Raw genomic sequence first — 22471 nt, 5'->3', positions numbered from 1 at the left:
TTAAGCGAAATATGAAAAGAAGTCTGAGGTTGGATTCGGCAACCACCGCTGCAAGTATATGCGACCTCACTGATGATTCTTAGTTAAGATAAAACATACGTAAATATTAAAAAATCATATTTATTATAAATAATTATTTAGTGCGTCTTTCAAGAAAGACCATTCGGTAAAGAAAATTCGAAAAGCTTCTAACTAAATTAGTATAGCAAAGTCCCCCCCCCCTCTGGCTGGCTTAACGCTATATGGATGCGGATTGTCAGATAGCTTAGTGGCTGGTAGGGCAAAAACATCGGAAAGAAGTCAATGGCTTCAATCCTGCGACTAGTGGTAAATTTATAGCTAGCCACACTGATGAATTTTGTTTAGAATAAAACATATATATGTGGATATGTAAAAAAAATATGTATTATGAATAATTATATATATAATGCGTTACCAGTACCAAGGCCAAATCCAATCGAGGATAAAGTGTAATTTGGGATAGATGACGTATCAATTCAATGATGATTGAAATAATGAATAGGCTGAAAAAAGTTTGATTACTCATGGGAACGACAGGTATTGGTTTCGGTCGTGGATTGTGGTATAAAATGGCTTGTTTCGTTTAATCTTGTTAAAACTCAGCTCGTCTCGTTCAGTCGTAAAGGTGTCTCATTTTTCCTTAAATTCTCATAGATATGCCTGGTCTTTATTGCTCTTTCTGATCATTTTTTTCTTGGAGTTCATACATTATATCCATTGCTTTTTATTCGATCCACTGCTCTTTATGCGTCTCGTAAAGTGAGTTCTTTCTATCCGTCTAAACACCTTTTTACACCTGAGGCTAATTCTCTATCTTTACAGATCTACTATCAGATCATACATGGTGTTCTGTTGTCATATTTGGGCTAGTGAATCTCTGCCCCATTTGAGGGTTCTTGATAAAGTGCAGGTACGTATCTGTAATTGGATTAGCACCGCCCTTTCTTCTCTGCAACCTCTCTCTCACAGATGCGATATTACTAGACTTAAATTCATCTCTAAATATTATTATAGCGTGTATTCTTCAGAATTGTTCGATCTGTCCCTAGTTTTTTTGTTACAGTTCGTGTGACTCGTTGGACTCTGGGCATCCATCAATTCGCCATTTTGATACCTCATTGGTGATGCGGTTTCTATATTTCAGTAGCTTCTTTCCAAGAAATGCAGGCTTGTGAGACCGCTTCCTGCAGACTGTTTTCCTTCTACATGCCTACTTGGCCTTTTGGCCAAGATCAAAGTGTAGTATTTGTTCTTCAGATGCTGCACTTCCATTTCTTGTTCTCTTTTGGTGGAGGAGCAGTCCTTCACGACTGAGACAATTTTTATTTTTGTACCTTTTCTCCACGTTAAAAAAACGACCCTGGTATCTAACTCTGTCCCGTGGTGAGGCATTGTAAATAGGTACATGCCTCCTTAGTCTTTTTTAAAACTAACACCAATAGGCATCTTTTGTCTTCGCAATAATCACCTTTCATTCTTACTTACACCAAGTGGTTTCATGCTTTGTCTGGAGGTGATTTCTATAAAAAAAAATGTAATGAAATAACCTGAAATTATTTGATATGCTGTAAACCACAATCAATTATTACATTTAAAAAAAAAAGACGTGTCATTAAATATGCAGAAAATCTTCAGTTTCAATTAATTTTCATGTGAATTTGAATTATCATATGTATTTTTCAAATTTCCTTTTTTCATTTTCATAGCTAGTGAACCCTTGAATCCAATACCACACAGTATAACTAAGCCTCGCACCCAACCCGCTGACCCCGCCCCCCAAAATGCATATCTTCTTCTATCCTCTAATTCCGGTCGAATCGATTCTATGATATTGTAAACAGCAAACACTGTTATATCCATTGTGGACAAGACTTGTTGAATACGTGTGTGTGCGTGTCGTTAGGATCCGGTCATTAAGGTCTCTACTTATGAGCTAAACCTCCCACTTCTTAAATGCAAGATATCAGCTAAGAGCCCTCTCGTTAATCTGCCGTTGCGATCATTTATTATCATCAACTCGAACTCGTCTCCTGAAACGATCTCTCCTCGAACAACTCTTTAACTTTGTCTCTCAAATATGTCTACTTTTTTTTTTATTGAAATCCGATAATCTGGTCTACTTCCTTCCGAATTCTCTCTATTGACCATTTCCCCTTCCTTGGCTATTAATAGCTAACTATCCTTGGTTTCCCTTTGTTTGTATCACCCAATGGGTTCATTACTTTCGTAGTCATTTCCTTCTCAACCAATATTGTGTGATAATCCCTATCGTAGAGGGCAATTTATAGAATCGTCACATCACTAATCACAACGCATTTAATGATCCAACCTTAACACCCACTTCTAACGCTCAACTTCGATACATATACAAAGAAAGACTTCTTGGTAGTTGGTACACTTCAAATAAATAGGCAATGCGTTTTATTACCATGGATTTATGCACATTAAAAGACTGAAGATTCAATATAAACCGAAAGCCTTGTCACCTGCTAATGTCTTCTGTTTAATCTGGTTGGCGTACAGTTCTCCACATTAAGGCTACGTCAGCAAATACAAACAACCAGTTTTCGGACATTTCATTCGTACCATAAAACAAAATATAAACTTTTAAATAGCATCTTTTAGTTTTTCTTTGTGAAGCATACAGATTCCTTAAATGGTAGGAATTTAGGCTTTGTGATAGAATTACAAATTTTATTTTATGCCTCCTTAAAACCACCCTTAAAATACTCTCTATCATTCAGTTTTTCCTCCGGGGTTGTCCCCAATTCTCCTAGATATATGATCTATAGACACATGTTCACTATTTATAAAGATAGTAGATGTGTCTATTTCGTCTAGTTCATCGGTGACTCTATGACAATTCCAGATGAGCACGCATTAATAGAATTCCATTCTGGTGTAGAAGAGAGGGAACAAATTCTTTACCAGGTATGTATAGAATTTCGAGACTATCAAAAATATGCTTTACTGTGTATGTGTATATTCGTCTACGATGCATATAATTTTCCTCCCACATGGATAATGGCAGCTAGACCTATGCATGAATTGATTTCTCTACTTTCCTGTGGGCATGAGCCTCTATCGTTCTGTTAATGTGCGCATGTGTGACTGTCTTTAGCTTTTCTATTTCTGCCAGCATGTGTATATGTTTCTCTCACAGTGCGCATGTTTCCCTGTCTCTCTATCAGTGCGCATGTCTTTCTGTCTCTACAGTGCGCATGTCTCTCTGCACGCATGGCATCCTTTTTCCCTCAGAGCGCATGCCACTTTCTGTTTTAATACGCATCACACACACACACACACACACACACACACACACACACACACACACACACACTTTATTCCGTTCTATTCTTATCTCCACACACACGCCGTTTTTGTTTTTTTTTTGTTTTTTAAATCGCAAAGCGTATACAATTCTCTATCTCTCTATTTCTGTCTCTCCTTCATAACGCATTTCATTCTCCTAGGAAACGTGTCCTCCTCTCTTTCTTTCATATCAAACGTCGATTCATCTCTCTCTCACCCCCTCCCCCATCTCTCTCTCTCTGAACTCCCTCTTTCGTTCCTCTTTTTTTTTTACAATATATATTGTTTCAGTAATAACTGATATGAACGTCTTATATACTATAAAGCACCAATAAACCCAAAGTAATGGTAGAATATCAGTAATTTGAATTTTCCCTTTCAAAATGTAAAAAAGATTTTTGCTGTATTTAATGCAACGGTTTCTTGAAAACGCTGACATGAAATATGTGTCTTATCTTTTTTTATGTTTAGCATGGATACTCTAATATTAATGAATGGTATAGTTATAATAAGTTATTTTCCTTTATGCGAACTTTTCGTTGACGTCACTCCAGAATTAGAAACACTTTTTCTCTCTCTGTTTCTTCATAGACAGCGATCAGCTCATGAAAGCATGAGTGAGCACCACGTGTCTTTGCTTGATTCATGATTTCAGCAGTGTCACAGTGTTTTTGACTCCTAATGGGGGTAGAGATTTATTTACTGCCCACCTCAGCAAAATGTGGTACAAGGCCGGAAAGTGGGGTCCAGCAGGCTCCCCTAAAGGAAGGGCACTCCTGCAAGTGTAAAAATTGCCTGAGTAATCCCGTCGGCATTCTCCGATAGGGGCGCCTCAGGCAGTAACCGATAAACTTCCTCCTCCGGAAAGCCCAGTGGCAAGGCCTGGGAGGGTGGACCTCCTAGGTATTACCCAGGCGGCGTGCCTCAGTCCGACAGGTGCTGGGCCGGTTCCCGGTCCCTCACCTGTCGGGCTGAATGTCAAGTGTCGAATCCTTGACGAGTAATTTTACCCTGTCTCCCTGCAGCTGAAGCCGCTAGGAGACCTTCCTCATCATGAGTAATGGGGGTATATATTTAAATGCTGCCCACATCAGCATTATGTGGCACAAGGCCGGAAAGTGGGAACCCCGCAGGCTCCCCTAAAGAAGGGGCACTCCTGCAATTTAAAAAATTGCCTGAGTAGTACAGGCTTGTGGAAATCTCTTCCTAATCACTGCTCACCCCACACCTATATATTTGATATCTCCAAGAGTATGGCCAATAGACATTTTCTGTCTTTGTGAAAATCATCTTTCGTTCTTGTTAGTTTTTTACGTTAAAGGGCTTTACGTCTTGTCTGGGGGCGATTTTCATTAAAAAAACTATCACAAACGTGGATATATTTTTTCTATATATTAAAAGGATGAAGTCCACTGCATCAACTAATAATATCCAATACAAATTAACTATGAAAATATGAAGATGATTATTACAATGACTTTAGTGTCGTCAGAGTGGAAGAAGCAAATGCGATTTGCTCTAACAAAACTTTGGCATTAGAAAGGTTAGCAGTCACACTTAGACATGAAACTGATGGCGACAACAACATCCTATCGATGTTGTATTATAAAAACTTAAAAGAAAACCAGAGATAAAACCAAATAAAAATACAGCTTACATTGTACACTGGCGACAAAGTACATATTATAGTAAAGGCATATACAAAGTACGTATTATAGGAAAGGCATATATACAAAGTACGTATCATAGGAAAGGCATACACAAAGTACGTATTATAGGAAAGGAGTATACAAAGTACACATTATAGGAAAGGCATATATACAAAGTACGTATTATAGGAAAGGCATATATACAAAGTACGTATCATAGGAAAGGCATATATACAAAGTACGTATCATAGGAAAGGCATATATACAAAGTACGTATCATAGGAAAGGCATATATACAAAGTACGTATCATAGGAAAGGCATATATACAAAGTACGTATCATAGGAAAGGCATATATACAAAGTACGTATCATAGGAAAGGCATATATACAAAGTACGTATCATAGGAAAGGCATATATACAAAGTACGTATCATAGGAAAGGCATATATACAAAGTACGTATCATAGGAAAGGCATATATACAAAGTACGTATCATAGGAAAGGCATATATACAAAGCACGTATCATAGGAAAGGCATATCTACAAAGCACGTATCATAGGAAAGGCATATCTACAAAGCACGTATCATAGGAAAGGCATATCTACAAAGCACGTATCATAGGAAAGGCATATCTACAAAGCACGTATCATAGGAAAGGCATATCTACAAAGCACGTATCATAGGAAAGGCATATCTACAAAGCACGTAAATTCGATCAATAGATGATAAGATTGCACCAAAAAGCACAATAGTGTAAATTCGGTAATCTAACGGATAGTCTCACATTAAAATTAAGTAGAAGTTAAATAAAAAATAATCTTTTTATTAAAACTTCTGTCACACTTTCTCCAGCCGCCTATTTTTTAAAAATCGTTTTCTCTTTCCCTCTACCCCATTTCTCCTATCTTTCTCCTTAACCCTTTCTTTACCCGTCTCTTTTGTTTTAGAAATAATAACAATTTAATTCATATTTTTAAGCTATCCATTTTAAATGTAATGCTGTAATCTCATATTTATTGCTCCTAGACAATGCCGAGCAGAACAAAATACAATGATATTCTTGATTCCGAATAATTCAGTTCCACACATTCGCTTTCACAATAATATGAGAAATTATATTGATAATGAAAATAGTCCAAAGAGATAAAATGTTTTTTCGATTTTTACATTTATTGATTCCGTATACTTCAAATAGAACAAAAGATTCTGTTACCCCAAACTTACTGTTGTGCCGGAACTAACATATGTTACCTACTAATTGACTATCCGAATCTCAATAAATACCGGACGACTAAGCCGGAAGGTGTCAATCAATATTAGGTAGACCAACCTAGGTCGTTCGTCGGCAACGCTGAACAACCCACCTAATGTATGCTTTGCAATACATGATACTTTATTTTGGCATTCTGTTTTTCTTTGTAACCATTTAACAAGGATATAACAGTGGTGACGTCGGATTTTGAACTAACAGAGGTCACTTAAATTTAAAATACCCCCAACATTCAAAAGAACTCATGACGGAAAGCTGAATCAAATCAAGCAAGTGTTCAGAAAGCACTGAGAAAAGGAGAAAGAGAGAGACTCGCGAAAACCAAATAAGTGCGAGGACATAATGTTTGAATTGCAAACTCGTGGACAGTAAGAATATTTTCATATTTTTTCTTCTCTTTGCTCGGGACTATCAAGACATAATGGCGCACTCGTAAATACAAAAGAAAGAACTATTCGTGATTTTTTTCTCACGTCATTAAATATGGCAGCGAAGTTTTTTTTACTACCCCCCCCCCCTGCTAAAGTAAATACGGGTTTGTCACGGTCAGCATTTTTCTTCTGTTCTACGGTAAAAAATACATTTGCTTTGAAAAAAATATTGAATATTTCTGTCGACATATATATTTTTTCTCGTCTATGAAAAAGATGTTCTTTTTGGAAGAAATATTCTTTCTAAGGAATTTAAAATTGTATGTTCAACGTTCGTTTGTAAAGTTATTAAAAGAAACGAAATACTGTTCCTTTTTCTCCAGTTGTTCTAAAAATACTAAATCCTGGTTAATCTGAACATAGTTTTGCTAAATTTCCGTAAGTTTACACATTACATTACATATTACTCATCATACAAAAATTGACCTTTTACAAAGTACATTGGAACAATTAATAAAACTGCAAATTGAACAACAACAACAACAACAACAACAACAACGCTCAGATCAAAGACAACAATAACTATTAATGAGGCTAGAGGCCCAGCAATATGAAAACCAACAGCACATGAAAGAGCTGCTTACTCAAGTCATAAAAAATAATACGTCCGCCAATAAAACTACCACATTTTCACAAGATTCAATATGGAATGCGATTGACAAATTCGGCTACGGACCTGTAGAAGGTAAATCATTTGAAGCTTATTTTCCTCGGTACGAAGATTCTTTTAGCATGGACTGAAAATAGTGATCGAACTAAAAAAATGTTCATTTACTTTTACAGAAACTAGAGACGGTCGAGCATAAGGATTTTATTTTACCACAGAAAAATTCGGAATTAACTTTCGCCGAGACGGTGGAATTTCTTACAGAACTATTTAGCCCGAAAATCTCTTTATTCCATAAACATTAATCATGTCTGAAATTGCAGAAGAAAGACGAAGTCGATTTCGTAACGTATGCAGCCATGGTAAATAGACACTGCGACGAATTCAAACTTGCAGATCTCAGTGCAGACAATTTTAAATGTTTAGTATTTGCGTAAGGGTTGACTTCCGGTCGAGATGCAGCAACTAGGAGGCGTGTCCTAACATAATTAGAAAAATGAACTAAACCTAACCCTACAAAAGTTAACAGAAGACTGTCAGAAAATAGAAATTATGAAAAAAGATTCAATAGATATCAAAGCTGGAGTTGCGCAGATAAAAAAGAAGACAGACAATTTAAAAAATACGTAAAAAATAAAACACAAGTAAGGGAGGACACGGCAGATAGCTAAGAAAGAATTTGAAGAAGGAAAAATCCCATCTCTGTGTAATCGATATGGTAATTTGCATCGAGTTAAAGACTGTCTATATTTATCAAGAAAATATTTAATATGTAATAAAAATAATAAAAACAAACAAACAAAAACATAGGACACATTGCAAAAATAAAATTAAATACAAAACCTGAAGATAACGAAAAAGAGTTTTTTTTTTTATTCAATTTATTCAATTTTCACCTCAAACAAGGCACAGTGCCACTTTGAAGCAGGGGGCTACTATCAGGGACTTAATTAGCGGGGTCATTATGAAGGGAGATGAGTAGAAAGATGTTTGTTAACATTACACTTGAACTTCTGCATATCAGTGCAGTTGGGAAAGCAGAATCCCGGAAGGGAGTTCCAAAGACCCACTGTTCTGGGGAAGAAACTATTGGAGTAAAAGGTTTTCTTGCACCTAGGGATCTCTACTGTAAAGGGATGAGACTTAGTAGCTTGTCGGGTTTGTTGGGGGTAGTTACGTCGGGGAGGTACAAGTGTTTGCAGTTCGTCAGAGAATTCACTATTAAAGTATTTGTAGAACAGGCAGAGGGATGCAACATCTCGTCGTTGGGATAGAGGCTGATGATGACAGTTCAGGACCTATCAGGTTGGCGACTGACAGATGACAGTTCAGGACCAATCAGGTTGGCGACTCTCTTTTGAACCCTGTCCAGGAGCGAGAGACAAGCAGCAGATTCACCAGCCCAGATGTGACAACTGTACTTCATACATGGGCGAATGGTGGCCTTATAGAGGTATAGGATACTGTCAGGCGTAAGTAGTTTTCTAGCACGGTAGAGGGAGCCAACCTTCCTTGCAGCAGCCTTGGCAATGCTCTCAATGTATCTATTCCAGTTCATATTCCCTGTAAACGTTAGGCCGAGGAGTTTAAAAGAAGTACTTTCAGGCAATGTGTTCTTGGCCATTGCTATTGGTGGTAGAGAAGGTTTCTTGTAGTTATTGAAGGAAATAAGCTTAGTCTTAGCAGCATTGAATGTGACCAACCATTTTTGTCCCCATTCCACTACAGATTGGAGGTCATCCTCTAGTGTTTCTGCCATTTCCTTGGATATGTGTTCATTTGTTTTCCCCTCATATATGTTATAAAGAGCGGTGTTATCGGCAAATATACCCATCTTCGAAACAATTTTATCGGGGAGGTCATTTATGAATATCAGGAATAATAGAGGTCCAAGGATAGACCCCTGAGGTACTCCCGCATTTATGTCATATTGTTTAGATGTACGACCGTCGAGGACAACTTTAATTTTTCTATTACTTAAGAAGGATTTAATTACATTACGAATTCTTCCAGTGATTCCATATGATCTAATTTTTCTTAGAAGACCATCGTGCCATACCATGTCAAAAGCCTTAGATATATCAAGGGCTATCGCTCTACCCTCCCCTGTTTTGTCCAATGAACGGTATATACGTTCAGAAACTACAGTTAAGATATCTGCTGTTGAACGAGCTTGCCTGAATCCATATTGTTTGTCAGTCAGGAGTTTAGCAGCTGTTAGGTGCTGGACTAGGGCTTGATTAACTAAGGACTCAAATATTTTGGCGAAAAGCGGGAGGGGGCTAATGGGGCGATAATTTAGTGGGTCATTTCTTTCACCAGAATTCTTGAAGACTGGTACCACAGAGGCGGTTTTCCTGCAGTCGTGAAAACAAGATTTGTTAAGGCATTTATTGTAAAGTTTGGAGAGAACTGGAGCAACCTCGGCAGAGCATTTTTTTAATAGCACAGCCGGGATGAGATCTGGTCCACATGCTTTTGAGGTGTCTATGTGAAAATATGTGACTATAAAAATTCATGATAAAGAAATAAAAATGCAACTCGATTCGAATTCAAACCTTTCGATAGTAAATTCAAATACCTGGAAGAAATTGAATGAATCTACAATGCTGACGACACGCAAAATAGTAAAGGCTACGAAGGTGAATTTTTAGTGGACGTCACATTATTGGGAAAAACGAAAAAAATTAAAGGCTTATGTATTAAGGAATACCACTAACCGACTCGGGTCGGACTGCAATCATGAATTTAAATTATGGAACCAGCCGATCAATAATTTTTGCAAAACGAAAATAAAGAGTATAACAGACGCCCATGCCTTGGAAAACAAATTAAAAGGAAACTTTACTTGTTCCATCTCACGAAAAGCCAAACAGAAGGCGCAAACAAATCGATAGGGTTGTAGACCGAACAAAAGTAGCTCTTCCTTACCGAGAACAGCGCCAGACTACAAAGCAAGAAATCAAAATCAGGCAGAGTACTCTATCGTTAGTCCTAAAGTGATGACACCCTTACTAACCGATCGAGTCGTAAATGTCTATGCGACTGCAGGCGATTTTTCACCGGACACGAAAACTTCGGTTACATGGCAACAGATACTAGTCGCAACTCTATTTTACCCAGTATGGAACATTATTTATCGAGAGTCAACGTCACTCAAAAATATTAAGTGCAACAAAAATTACCACACAATATGGAAGAGTTGCCGGACCGTTTGACCCGGCGTCTCTTCAAAATAGGCAGTTCGTCAGGTTAACAACACTAGTGGAAACCTTTGGGACAATATCGCCTCTTATTGATGGATTATTACAAGAGGGGTCCTATAGGTGAGATTTATTGACCCTTAATTACTTGTGGTAGAGTCTACCCACGCAAGTAATCAATTGTTTTATTAAATTCTCATGATTAATACATAAGAAAATTGCAATAAAACGTTTTTCTTGCAGGTAAAAAGTAACAATTTCGTCCTGAAAGAAGTAAAGGCTATTGAAACCGCCTACGATACATTTTATATTGAGCCTCCCCAAATCACACCAGAACCACGACGTTCGGACAGTAAAGGAAAATCACCGAGCCGTTCATGGTCCACTAAAAAAAAAAAATGTTAAAAAAAAAAAATTATGATGCTCATGGCTGTGTTGTTTTTTTTTATCAGTGATATGCTCTGGGACAAAGATGTGTATTCAATCGTTAATGTAATTGCACACAATATCATGACTTCTAAATTTTATGATTTCATTTTTCCTGTGCAAAAATATATAACTTTTTAGATTTAAGCTTGAGACGTGTCATTATTATCATACTATTGGTTCAGAAATATAGGATTTAAATATATTTTAATCCTGTGTGCGCGTGGGTGCTTCTAAAACAAGCCATCATCATTAACACATCTTTTATTAAATCTATATGGTTGCCAAATGAGCCGCTGATGATGAAATTAAAGTTTAAAAACCTCTTTTCATTTGATTTTCTATTATTAAAACAGATGGGTTTTTAGGGTTAAATTTAAATATTACGTTATGATTTGTTGAATTTGATAAAAAAAGATAAAACGACTCCCTTACAACGCCGAGTATGTACAGCTAATAGCCAAATAAAGTATTAAATCCAGACTAAAATAGAAGCAATTATCGATAGGCCGCTACCAGAGATATTTAATGATACTCCTGAAATACGAGATAGTGAAACACCAGCAGCGATTCAACGTCAACACAACAGAAAAGCGCCCAAACCCGAACGAAGCCGCCATGTTGAATAAAGATGTCATAATGAAATAGATAGAAATGAAAAAAAGCCCGCGGAAATTCAAGCGAAAAGTTAGCATTACGCCAATAATTGACGTTATTGTAGCAACGCACACCAAAGAAATGTGTCCAGTATTTCACAAGATATGTGGAAAATGCCGAAATTGTGTAAATAAAGGGGAAACATATTATGTAATGACTTAGATGATGGTGTAGACACATGTAATACAATTACCAAGTAAATCTTGTACACAAACTCAAATCACTGAAGACTTAAAAAGATATTTGGAAGTAGAAGTAAAAATAAACAGCTCGAGCACAAGATTAAAAATTGATTCTGGAGTAGATACAACTGAATTGCTATTCGGAAAATATAAAAGAATAATTCATAATTCAAATTGCCAAAAACATCCATTCGGCTAATAGCTTATAACAATACAGCCATAACAATGTTAGGAAAATGTATAGCAGTTGTTAAACATAAAGCAATAGTCAAGCAAATATAATTCATTTTTGTTTAAAAAAAAAAAGACTTAACAAGTATCACAGATACGAAAAGGGCACAGGATCAGAGATAAAAATAATTTGTCGAAAGGTAAACGATTTATTGGAAGAATACAAAAACTTCTTTAAGTGAAATAGTTACCAGATTATCGTGAATCTATAAATAATTTCAGTCATCCACCAACCGAGACCCGTTCTCTTTTCTATGAAAAGAAAAACTAAAAAAAGAAAAGAGAGGAAATGACAAAATCTAGAATGATAAAACTTGTCAGTAAACCACTATCGAAAAAGTCCGACTATGCACAAATGCATAATTCTATGGGATACTACAGAGCCAGGACACTATGGGGCGTTATGTAGTAATTCATAAAAAAAGAGAGGTAAGAAGTAAATGATCCTGGACAATGGTTAAAAATGACTCACCAAGCCGCACAAAACAGTAAAATATCAGGTAAGAGTGGTTGAATGGGCGAGTCATTTTTCGATTAGATTAAGACAAAAGACATAGGATTTCCAACCTTGAAGTCAATATATTTAGATGTTTTGGAGTTAGTTTACGACAGTTTTCAGTTTGCGACATTTGACGGCACTTTGCGGCTGGGAGCAGATCGAGGAGAGTTTTAACAGATGAGATGAACCGTTGAACACATCAACAAAGATGGTTTGACAAACAGTTATTAACAGTTCTGAATTCCTGATTTATACACGATGTATCGGAGTAGTGTTTTCTCTTGCCAGTATCCTTTTATACTTGTAAACTAGTGCTCGCAATCTTGGCGATCGTCAAAACGACACGACGAGAAAGATAATGAGATATGATTAGAAAAGTACATCAAACGGCATTGGGGTCTGTGGTTGTCGAGAGCGACGGGCATGGTCTTACAATTAGTGACGTGACCTAGAAGCGATCTTTACAAGGAAAAGAAAAAAAAAAATAAACTGCAGACACAAATGACAAAATATCGGAGGTTTATCTTTTTTAGAGATGGCGAACTTTAAATTTTAAAAAATATACAGAAAAATATTTTTATTATATAAATATGTCGTTTATTCCAAAGTTTAATTTTTAGCAATTATAATTTGATAAATACAATTTAGGGCGTATATCCGCCGCGGCTCGTGTATATATGACAACATTGAGGTTCAATTTTTCAACTCTACGCATTACATTAGGCTGTATTTCGGCAATAACGTGTCGAATTATGTTTTCTAAGTCGTCTACTGCATCAGCGTATTCATAGGGCTTTACATAATCCCCCTCACACACACACACACAAAAAAATCTAAAGGGGTTGTATCGCACAAACGAGGAACACAGTTGACAGGTCTATTTCGTGAAATTATTCGTTCATCAAATACTTCTCTAAGTAAATTGCTCGTATCATTTGCAATTTGAAAGCACTCAGTCTCTTCATCCTCGCCTTTGTGTCAGTCTCTTTAGGATGAATTTCCAAATGAAGTTGAACTCAGAATAACAGATAGTTGCAAAACCTGCAATTAAAGAAAATAGTGTTGTCAATTTAATACGTCACGATACTTTACCGTCCGATGAGAAGATATTATTTCACACGACTCTTTTTCTATTTTCAAATTTAAATCGTAAAAATAACTGAAAGGATGAAAAGGGACAATATATCCCGAGGAATTTCGTTACTTTATTCATCTCAAAGCATCTTTTTACTCAGAGTATATTTTTATTCAAAGCATCTTTTTACTGAGGCGCAAAAGACTACCGTGATTTGGGAAATGATTTAGAGGGGTCATCATAAACGGGGAAGTGTATATCAAAATGTTTGTTAAAAGTACATTTACGTTTCTGCATGTTAATAGAGACGGCTAAACAGGGAGCAAAGAGGGGATTTTAAATGCAAGCAGTCCGAAGAAAGAGGCTATTAGAGTATTAAACTTTAATTAACCAAGTACTAGTCCACCACCTGGCAAAAGCAAATCTTCTCTCTGACAAAGTATGGATTTAGGCAATGCCATTCTACTGCAAATATTTTAACAGGCATCCATGTACTGGTTAAGGCGGGCGAAGCCTTTGGTATATCCAAGGCCTTTGACAAAGTCCGGCACGAAGGTTTGCTAATGAAAATTAAATCTGGACGTATACTAAATATAATTCGATCTTTCTTATACAATAAAACCATCCAAGCTGCATAAAATTAATGCGGGAGTGCCTTAAGTGTCGACTCTAGGTCTACTATTATTCCTGATATTCCTAAACGGCCTCCTTGATAATATTGTGTCCGAGATGGGTATATTTGCTGATGATAAAACGCTCTATAACATGCATGAGGGAAGAAAAGATGTACATAAATCTAAGACAATGGCAGAATCGTTAGAAAATGACCTCCAGTAGTGGAATGGATGGTAACATTTAATGTTAGTAAGACTAAGTTGTTCTCCTTTAACAATTACAAGACGCCCCTCCAACCGCCCATATCCACGAGAAATAACACCTTACCTGAGAATTCTTCCTTCAAACTCCTCGGCCTAACGTTTGTGGGCAATATGAACCGGAACAAATACATTGAGGACATTGCGAAAGCTGCTGCAAAGAAGGTGTGTTCTTTCTATCAATCTAGAAGACTACTCACACCTGAGAGTATCCTATACCTCTACAAGGCCACCATTCACCCATGTATGGAGTATTGTTGTCACACCTTGGCTGGTGCATCTACCACTAGCCTCTATCTCTTGGATAGGATTTGAAAAAGAGTTTTCAATCTCATAGGTCCCACTTTGTCAACTAAGCTCCAACCCCTGTCCTACCGCCGCAATGTTGCGTCTCTGTGCCTGTTTCCCAAATATTTTAATAGAATGTGTTCTGATGAACTCGTTGCATTTCTACCCCTTCAACGTACATATCCCCCAAAAACCTGCTTAGCAATAAAATCTCACCCCTTCACTGTTGAGGTCGCTAAATCAGGGGTTTTCAAACTGTGATCCGCGGACCACAGGGGTCCGCAAGGACAAGACAGGTGGTCCGTGGCCGGACAGCAAAGACTTATTAGCTAGGTAGTTTGATTTCATATGTTTTTTTTAATCGAGATTTTTCTTCTTATAATCTGTAAATGTGTGTACCTAAAACTTTAATTTTGTAGTTAAATTTAAGCTCTTTTCTTTTAATGGAACCCTATCAGCATTGCCAATTTTAATTTTCGTCTGATGGTTTTAATTAAATCAATATTTTCATAATAAATTAATAAATGTGGTAAACTAAATCTGTTTTAAAAATTTGTTAGTTATTTTTATTCTGGTAGTTACTTATCTATTACCATGCACCTAACGCACTAAAAATTCAAAATATGTATTTTTAACAAAATTTGTTTCTTTTATTATCGTGATTGATACACATTTTATGTTTTTTTTTGTAGAATTTTAAAATAAGGTTAATGATAATTTTTAATTTAAAGTACGTAGTTAAAATTTGTAATATTAAAATACTTGTTACTTATTATTTATAACATCTTATTTTAACCAACTTCATAATTAAAACAAATGAAAAATCTGTTGTCCTTTCGTAATTATTTTATTTATTGGCCGATATACGGAAACACTTTCTTTAAATAAATAGTTTATGTTTATTTCTACAACTTAATCCATATGGCTTTTTTATTTAAAACATTTTTTCGTTACTTTCTTTATTCTTTTTTGTGTTCTATAGCATTGACTTCATTACTGACGTGTGAGTTTTTTTAAATTTAAATACCAAAACGGTTTGAAATAATAAACGTTTTGTTTTTGGGATTTCATTCTAACTGGTAGAAATAACTGGTAGAAATAACTGGTAAAAATATGTTTAACCTCTTTAATACAACAAAATTCCTTTTTCAGTTGAACATTTAATAAATTTGTTTATAGAGCGTATAGGGCAAGAATGAAAAATGAAGCAAGGTACTTGATCGGAACAAATCCTACACTCCTAAGTTTTCATTTTTATGAAATGTATTTTTTCGTTTTCCTATGATTTTGAACATTTATAAAACATATAAAGAGTTGTTATTTGTTATTGCTGTTGAAACATATTCGACGTTGTGTTCCTGCGTAGTTTTTTTACACAAAATTAAATCTCCTGCATAGTACAGAACAGGATTACAACGGGGTTTGAGCATTAATTGCGTGTCAGGAATTCTTAATGTCTGAATATCTGATTTTTACTTATTTATGTTCCTAAATGACTAAGCTTGCATTATTTATACGAAAAATATTTTATCAAATTTTTCTTTTTCAAGGTGAAACTTTACCCATGGATAAATTTTTGGAATGGAAAGCTCATAATGAAATCAACTCAGAATCTGATACAGAGACAGAAGAGATTGTTCAGAAAAACAAATTAAGAAAATATGATGCGGAGTATATTCGATTTGGATTTATTGAAAGCGTTTCTAATGCTTACAGACCACAGTGTTTACTTTGTCATAAGTTGTTGTCGAATGAAGCCCTGAAACCAGCTAAATTGCAGCGACATTTAACAACACTACATCCTCAATTTGCCACAAAATCAAAAGATTTTTTGAAAGAAAATGGAATGATTATTTAAAGCAAACAAAAACGTTTGCAATGTCAATAACATCAAATCATAAGCTATTACGGGCATCTTATTTAGTGGCACTGAGAGTGACTTGTGCAAAGAAGGTCCATAATATTGCCGAAGAACTTGTATTGTCCTGTGCAATAGAAATATGTGAGGTAGTTTTTTTATGAAAAAATATGCTGCGAAATTGAAAGCTGTGCCATTGTCAGAAAACACAATTGCGCGAAGAATAGAAGATACGTCAGAAGCCATAAAAACTCAGTTAATTGACAGAGTGGAAACAAGCATTTTTGGATTACAACTTGAGTAAAACACAGATATTACCAGTGGATCTCAACTTATGATGTATGTGCGATATTGTTGGGAAAGTGAAGTGCTTGAAGATTTTCTATTTTGCCATCCTATGCCCACTAGAACAACTGATGAGGAAGTTTTTAAAGTATTGGACTATTTTCTTTCTCAATCAGGCTTGTTATGGAGCCAGTATTGTCATATGGACAGTTAGAGCAGCGTCAATGGCCGGTATTCACTCAGGTGTTGTGGGGCATGTTAAGAAATGGCACCTAATATCACTGCAAGACATTGCATGATTTATCGAGAAGCTCTGGTTGCCAGGAAAATGGATACTTCTTTGTTCGAAATCCTGTCATCTTGTATTAAAGTGATAAATTTCATTAAAACCAGGCCACTGTTTAGTCGTTTCTTTGCAATACTCTGTGGTGAAATGGGGGCTGAACATTCAAGTCTGTTGTTTCATACAGAGGTAAGATGGCTATCACGAGGTAAAGTAATTCAGCGTTTATTTGAACTTAGAGAAGAACTGTTGATGTTTCTGTTTGTTCATGATGCTGAACTGGCTTCGATAATGGTCGATAAAATTTGGCTTTGCAAAGTTGCTTATCTGGGAGATATATTCAACAAACTTAATAAACTGAATTTACTGAAGGAAGAAATTCAAATATTTTATTTAGTCATGACAAAATACAAGCCTTCAAGAAAAAACTGAATATATGGAATACGAATAATAAGAAAACTTTAGATATGTTCCCTACACTGGACGAATATCTTAGCAACAATGATTCAGTTAATGTTGATTTGATAATATTAGATGTTAAACGACATTTGATATCACTAGCCGAACATTTTGACAAATATTTCTCAAAAGATATTCCAGATAATATTGAAAATTTTGACTGGATCAGAAATCCGTTTAATGTTGAAATAGCTGATCGCATGCTCACAGGAAATAAACTGGAAGAATTGGACGAAATTTCATGCGACAGAAGTGTAAAAATCAGTTTTATGCAGCAACAAGTTTCGAAATTCTGGCTCACTGTAGCCTTCAAATTTCCATTGTTATCTCGAAAAGCAGTTAAGATTTTGTTATCGTTTGCAACAACATATTTATGCGAAGCAGGATTTGCGGCACTGACCAATCTGAAAAACAAATGCAGATCCAGACTTGCTCCAGAAAGTGACTTACGCGTATGTTTGTCAGTAATATCGCCAAGAATTGACAGTTTGTGCAAAGCCAAGCAAGCACATCCTTCTCACTAAGTGTGTATTGAAAAAATCCTACGTGTGTGTAATTGACAATAAAATTATTTGTTAAATACTATTGCTGTTTTCATTTAATATTAATATTTTAAGTATTATGGATTTTTCTCGCTCCTAGCTGTTTATATTGTTGTCACTAGAATAAAAATCACAGACGATCGATCTTCGGCCTACGGCTGATTAAAAACCGGCGAGAAATGCAGATTACGCCCAGTCGTTATCATGACACGGTTATGGAAGAAAGGCGACACCAAGCAATCGGGCATTTTACTGCCGGAGCGTCAATTTCATAATCGTTTATAAGGGGACACATAAGGTAAAGCCTGAAATATAAAAGGGTCCTCAAGTCAAGAAGTTTAAATGCCAGAAAGCTTTCTACTCTAATAGTTCATTCCCTCGAACAGCTAAACTTTGAAACTCCCTTCCTCCTACCTGCTTCTCTGACTGTACTGATATGCAGAAGTTTAAATGTAACGTAAACCAACATCTTGTTAATCTTTCCCAGGCATAGTCCCAAATAGTAGCCCCTTACGTCCAAGATATGACTTTCAAGGGGGGAGGGGAGAAAGTTTCTAGAATCTCGGTACCTCGACAGTATATACGGTATAATCACGTTGACACATCGGTTCTCATTAGATCACCAAAATGTAGCAACGTCGAGCCTGGTCAGTACCTGATGGGTGACCAATTTGGGAATACCAGATAAGTGACTAATTTTGGAATACCAAGCGCTGTATGTAGAGGACCTCCCTGCAATGTTGACACTTCTTTGCAATGAAATATATATATATATATATATATATATATATATATATATATATATATATATATATATAGTAATTTATAAAATGTATATGGCGATTAAGCTACACTGAATATTCCGTGTAGCTTAATCGCCATATACATTTTATAAATTACTAACTAGCTCTACCTACCTATTGAGCACTTTTGAAGTAAATACTTAAAGTTTACGCATAAATCTATACTTTCGTATATTAATTTTATGTGAGTAAATTAAGTAGTTATATATATATATATATATATATATATATATATATATATATATATATATATATATGTATAAAGACCACAGATCAAAATCGGATATTTACCGCTATTCACCAATAAATGATTGAAGACAAAGGTAAAAGCAATCAATGACATGCTACTAATAATATGCAAAAAAAGAATTCTACGAGTTTCTAGATATGATAAACCACCCATGTAAAACCCTCTCAAAATGTTCCGAAGTTTCAATGCCATTACGTCTTCTACAGACAAAACTGAAATCAAACCAATAAAAGACATGATTAGCAGGCAATCAGTGCTGCAATTTTATGATCCTTATCTACGTGTAAAAATAACTACGACTGCTAATAAGCCTAGATTCTTTTTTTTACATGGAGGTCACCACTTATCAAGGCCCGGAAGCCACTCGGGGATATGGGTTATTGCGTGTACAGTAATCAATGGGATAGTATCATAGTAATCGTTAGTATTGGAGATTTGATAAAGTGTCTTACTTAAGGGGACGGTTCATCAGGAATTTGTTTATGTTGGACTTGAAGACATCCAAGTTGTAGTCAGCTGGGAAGCAGGCAAACGGAAGAGAGTACCACAGGTGTGCACTTCTAAGAAAGAAGCTTTGTTCATGGAATCTACATTTTGATTTAGGCACAGATAAAGAGTGGGGAAAATTATTGAGAGTGGTTTCAGCTAGACGGGTGTTTATCGTGAAAGATTCGCGAGGGGGGACCAGAGATTGGAGCTCAAACGAGCACTTGCCATGAAAGTAGCGCTAAAACAGAGACAGGCTCGCAACGTCTTTTTTTTGGGAGAGAGGTTGAAGGTAAGAGAAAATAACATCTTCCACTAAGCCACGAAGTCTATTTTGTACTCTGTCAAGGCAGGATGGACTGGTTTTTAGCAGCTCCTGCCCAGATGTGGCAGCAGTACTTCGTCCTTGGACCTACTAGGCTTTTTTACAGATAGAGAATTGCATCAATAGTGAGATATCTTCTGGAGCGGTAGAAGGATCCCACTATTTTCCCAGTGACCTTGGCAACAGACTTGATGTACGTGTTCCACTTCAGATCAGGAGTAAAGGTCAACCCCAGAAGCTTGTTAAAACATGGAGCCTCCCCAAGACGAGAGCCATCCATTTCAATTGATACCAGACGTGGATTAGAGCGTTGATGATGTAAAGATAGGAGCTTGAGCAAACGGACGAGGAAAAATGGCTGTTTCGTTTGCAAAACATGCAACAACTTGAGTGGAACAGACTTACTGTCTTAACATTGTTTTTACGTACAACAAATTTTATCAGTTTATATAATTGATAAGGATCATAAACCGTTTAAATAGATACAAAAAATCAATCACACAAAAAAACAAAAACGATTCATGTTAACAGTAAAAAGGTGTGATGTTTGGATGAACTATTTACCTGGTAAAGTGTTTGTTGTTGTGGTTGTGGTGGTGGTAGTGGTAGTGGTTTGGTGCCAGTTGGACTTTTGCATAGAGATCACAAAGATGATGATTGTTTGGTTTGCACGAATTCCTACTCGTTGGTCGCATCTATTCATTAACTTGTAGAATTGAAGGTTTTACCCCGACACCAAGATTAGCAAGGCTCATTGGTTGCATGCAAAGTCGTGGAAGGTTTGACTTAAAACATGCAAAAGAATTGTGCAGAAGCAACGTTACTACTTTCATTCCATCGATTTGTGGTTCTGCGCCTGGCATGTTTTTGCTCGCTACATGTAGATAGAGAGACGACAAGAGCACGATGGATCATAATGCCGACCCCCCGATATTTTCTACCAGAGCCCTGTTAGTCGGGTATTTCTGACATAATCACCTTGTCATCGTCCCTACTGTTACAAGAAAATATTAGATTTTAGAATGACAGTGTCTGTTATTGCTGATAGTATATCTCGCGCATAATTTGAACAAAATACTCCCAAAATAGACACATATACAAAGAATTATTATATGACCAATAACGAACCCAGCGAATATAAGAAAGTCTATACGGTCGATTCGATACTACAGAGATTCGTCACATGCACAAAAAATGGCCTTCAAAAGTACAGACAAATGTTCGATTATTCACATTTGTTTGTCGTGGAATATCGATCGTTGATGAACTTGTTTTAAAAAGTGCAATCATTATTCTCACTAGATCATAATGTAGAGATAAACTATTAAATATTCATATCGGACACATGGGTATTAAAAAATGCACAGAACGAGCCACGGAATGTATATATTGGACTGACACCAACGTTTAAACCGGAAACATGATTAATACATATCCATACTCGATTGATTGTACTGTAAACATGCACAGTGATAGACGTCAAGTGTGATTGCATGCAGATGACGGGTCTGTGATGGGAAAAATAACTGGCTCACCACCCAAACTTTGATTTCTTCATTTCGAAAGCGATTGCCTCTTTAAGACGAAATTCCATGCTATGATTTCGAATCACTTCAAATCTTACAGAAATTATGACAATTCTAAATAATAGACACCACCCACACACACGCAAACAGATGCATACAGATGCACACACACGTATAAAAACACACACAATCACACAAAAACACACATACTAAGACGTAAACACACGTGGACATACGCACACACATGCACATACACATACGCACACACGTAAACACATATGGACACACACAAGCATTCACACACACATACACATGAACAAGCATACAGACACACACATGCACACACACAAACACATACGGACGCACCCCCGCCCCACACACACATGCACACGTGCACACATGCGCACACAAACGCACGTACATACAGAGACGTACATACACACACTATGCAAATAGTCAGGAATAAACAGTTTAAAGGCTTCAAAATCATACATAAGGTGATTTTGAAGTATATAAACTGTCAATTTCTGGCCATGATTAAATGTTAGAGCCAAGCAATATAGTTCACTGTGTAAGGTTTTGGCAAATTCCAGGTCTCAGCTATATTATTCGTGTAATCTGTTTTTTTTTTATTTAGCATATAAAGAAAGAATTTTAGTCAATCGTACTTAAAAGAAAAAAGATTTATATAGCTAAAAACAAGATGAAATAATAACTCATCAGCATGTTTCGAAAAACAGTATTTAATAACACCATGTATGTAAACACAAAAGATTACGCACGATAGCGTAACTGTATAAGAACAATTGTCGTCTACGGTATATTTAATGTAAAAAATAAAAGAATTCTTTGCTTATGAACATGTCTCGATGTTTCGCAGTTTGTTATTATTAGGGCTATGATAAGAGAATATTCTTATCATTGTT

At 36.2% G+C, this 22471-nt stretch overlaps 2 protein-coding genes across 2 annotated transcripts in view; both read left to right on the top strand.

Moving 5' to 3' along the window:
- LOC145303604 (protein FAM200B-like) overlaps positions 1-16714 on the top strand; it is a 29458-nt gene extending 12744 nt beyond the window's left edge. The window contains exon 2 of the mRNA XM_080145171.1: positions 16279-16714. Within this exon, the coding sequence (XP_080001297.1) occupies positions 16279-16586 (308 nt within the window). The 3' untranslated portion in view covers positions 16587-16714. The remainder of the gene's footprint in view (positions 1-16278) is intronic.
- A 907-nt stretch (positions 16715-17621) lies between these two features.
- On the top strand, positions 17622-18137 carry LOC145240219 (protein FAM200A-like). Its single transcript, XM_080103802.1, has one exon. The coding sequence runs from the start codon at positions 17622-17624 to the stop codon at positions 18135-18137; it is 516 nt and encodes a 171-aa protein (XP_079959928.1).
- Positions 18138-22471: the final 4334 nt, after the last annotated feature.

Source organism: Euprymna scolopes, chromosome 19, assembly GCF_053919585.1.
Source record: "Euprymna scolopes isolate OS-2025 chromosome 19, ASM5391958v1, whole genome shotgun sequence".
Taxonomy (NCBI): domain Eukaryota; kingdom Metazoa; phylum Mollusca; class Cephalopoda; order Sepiida; family Sepiolidae; genus Euprymna; species Euprymna scolopes.
The sequence above is the reverse complement of the archived record's forward strand: the minus strand, read 5'-3'. Positions and strand labels throughout refer to the sequence as shown.

Bases quoted from the DNA above. Each gene is read 5' to 3' on its own strand.
- LOC145240219 (XM_080103802.1), top strand. From the start codon at position 17,622: ATGTTCCCTACACTGGACGAATATCTTAGCAACAATGATTCAGTTAAT.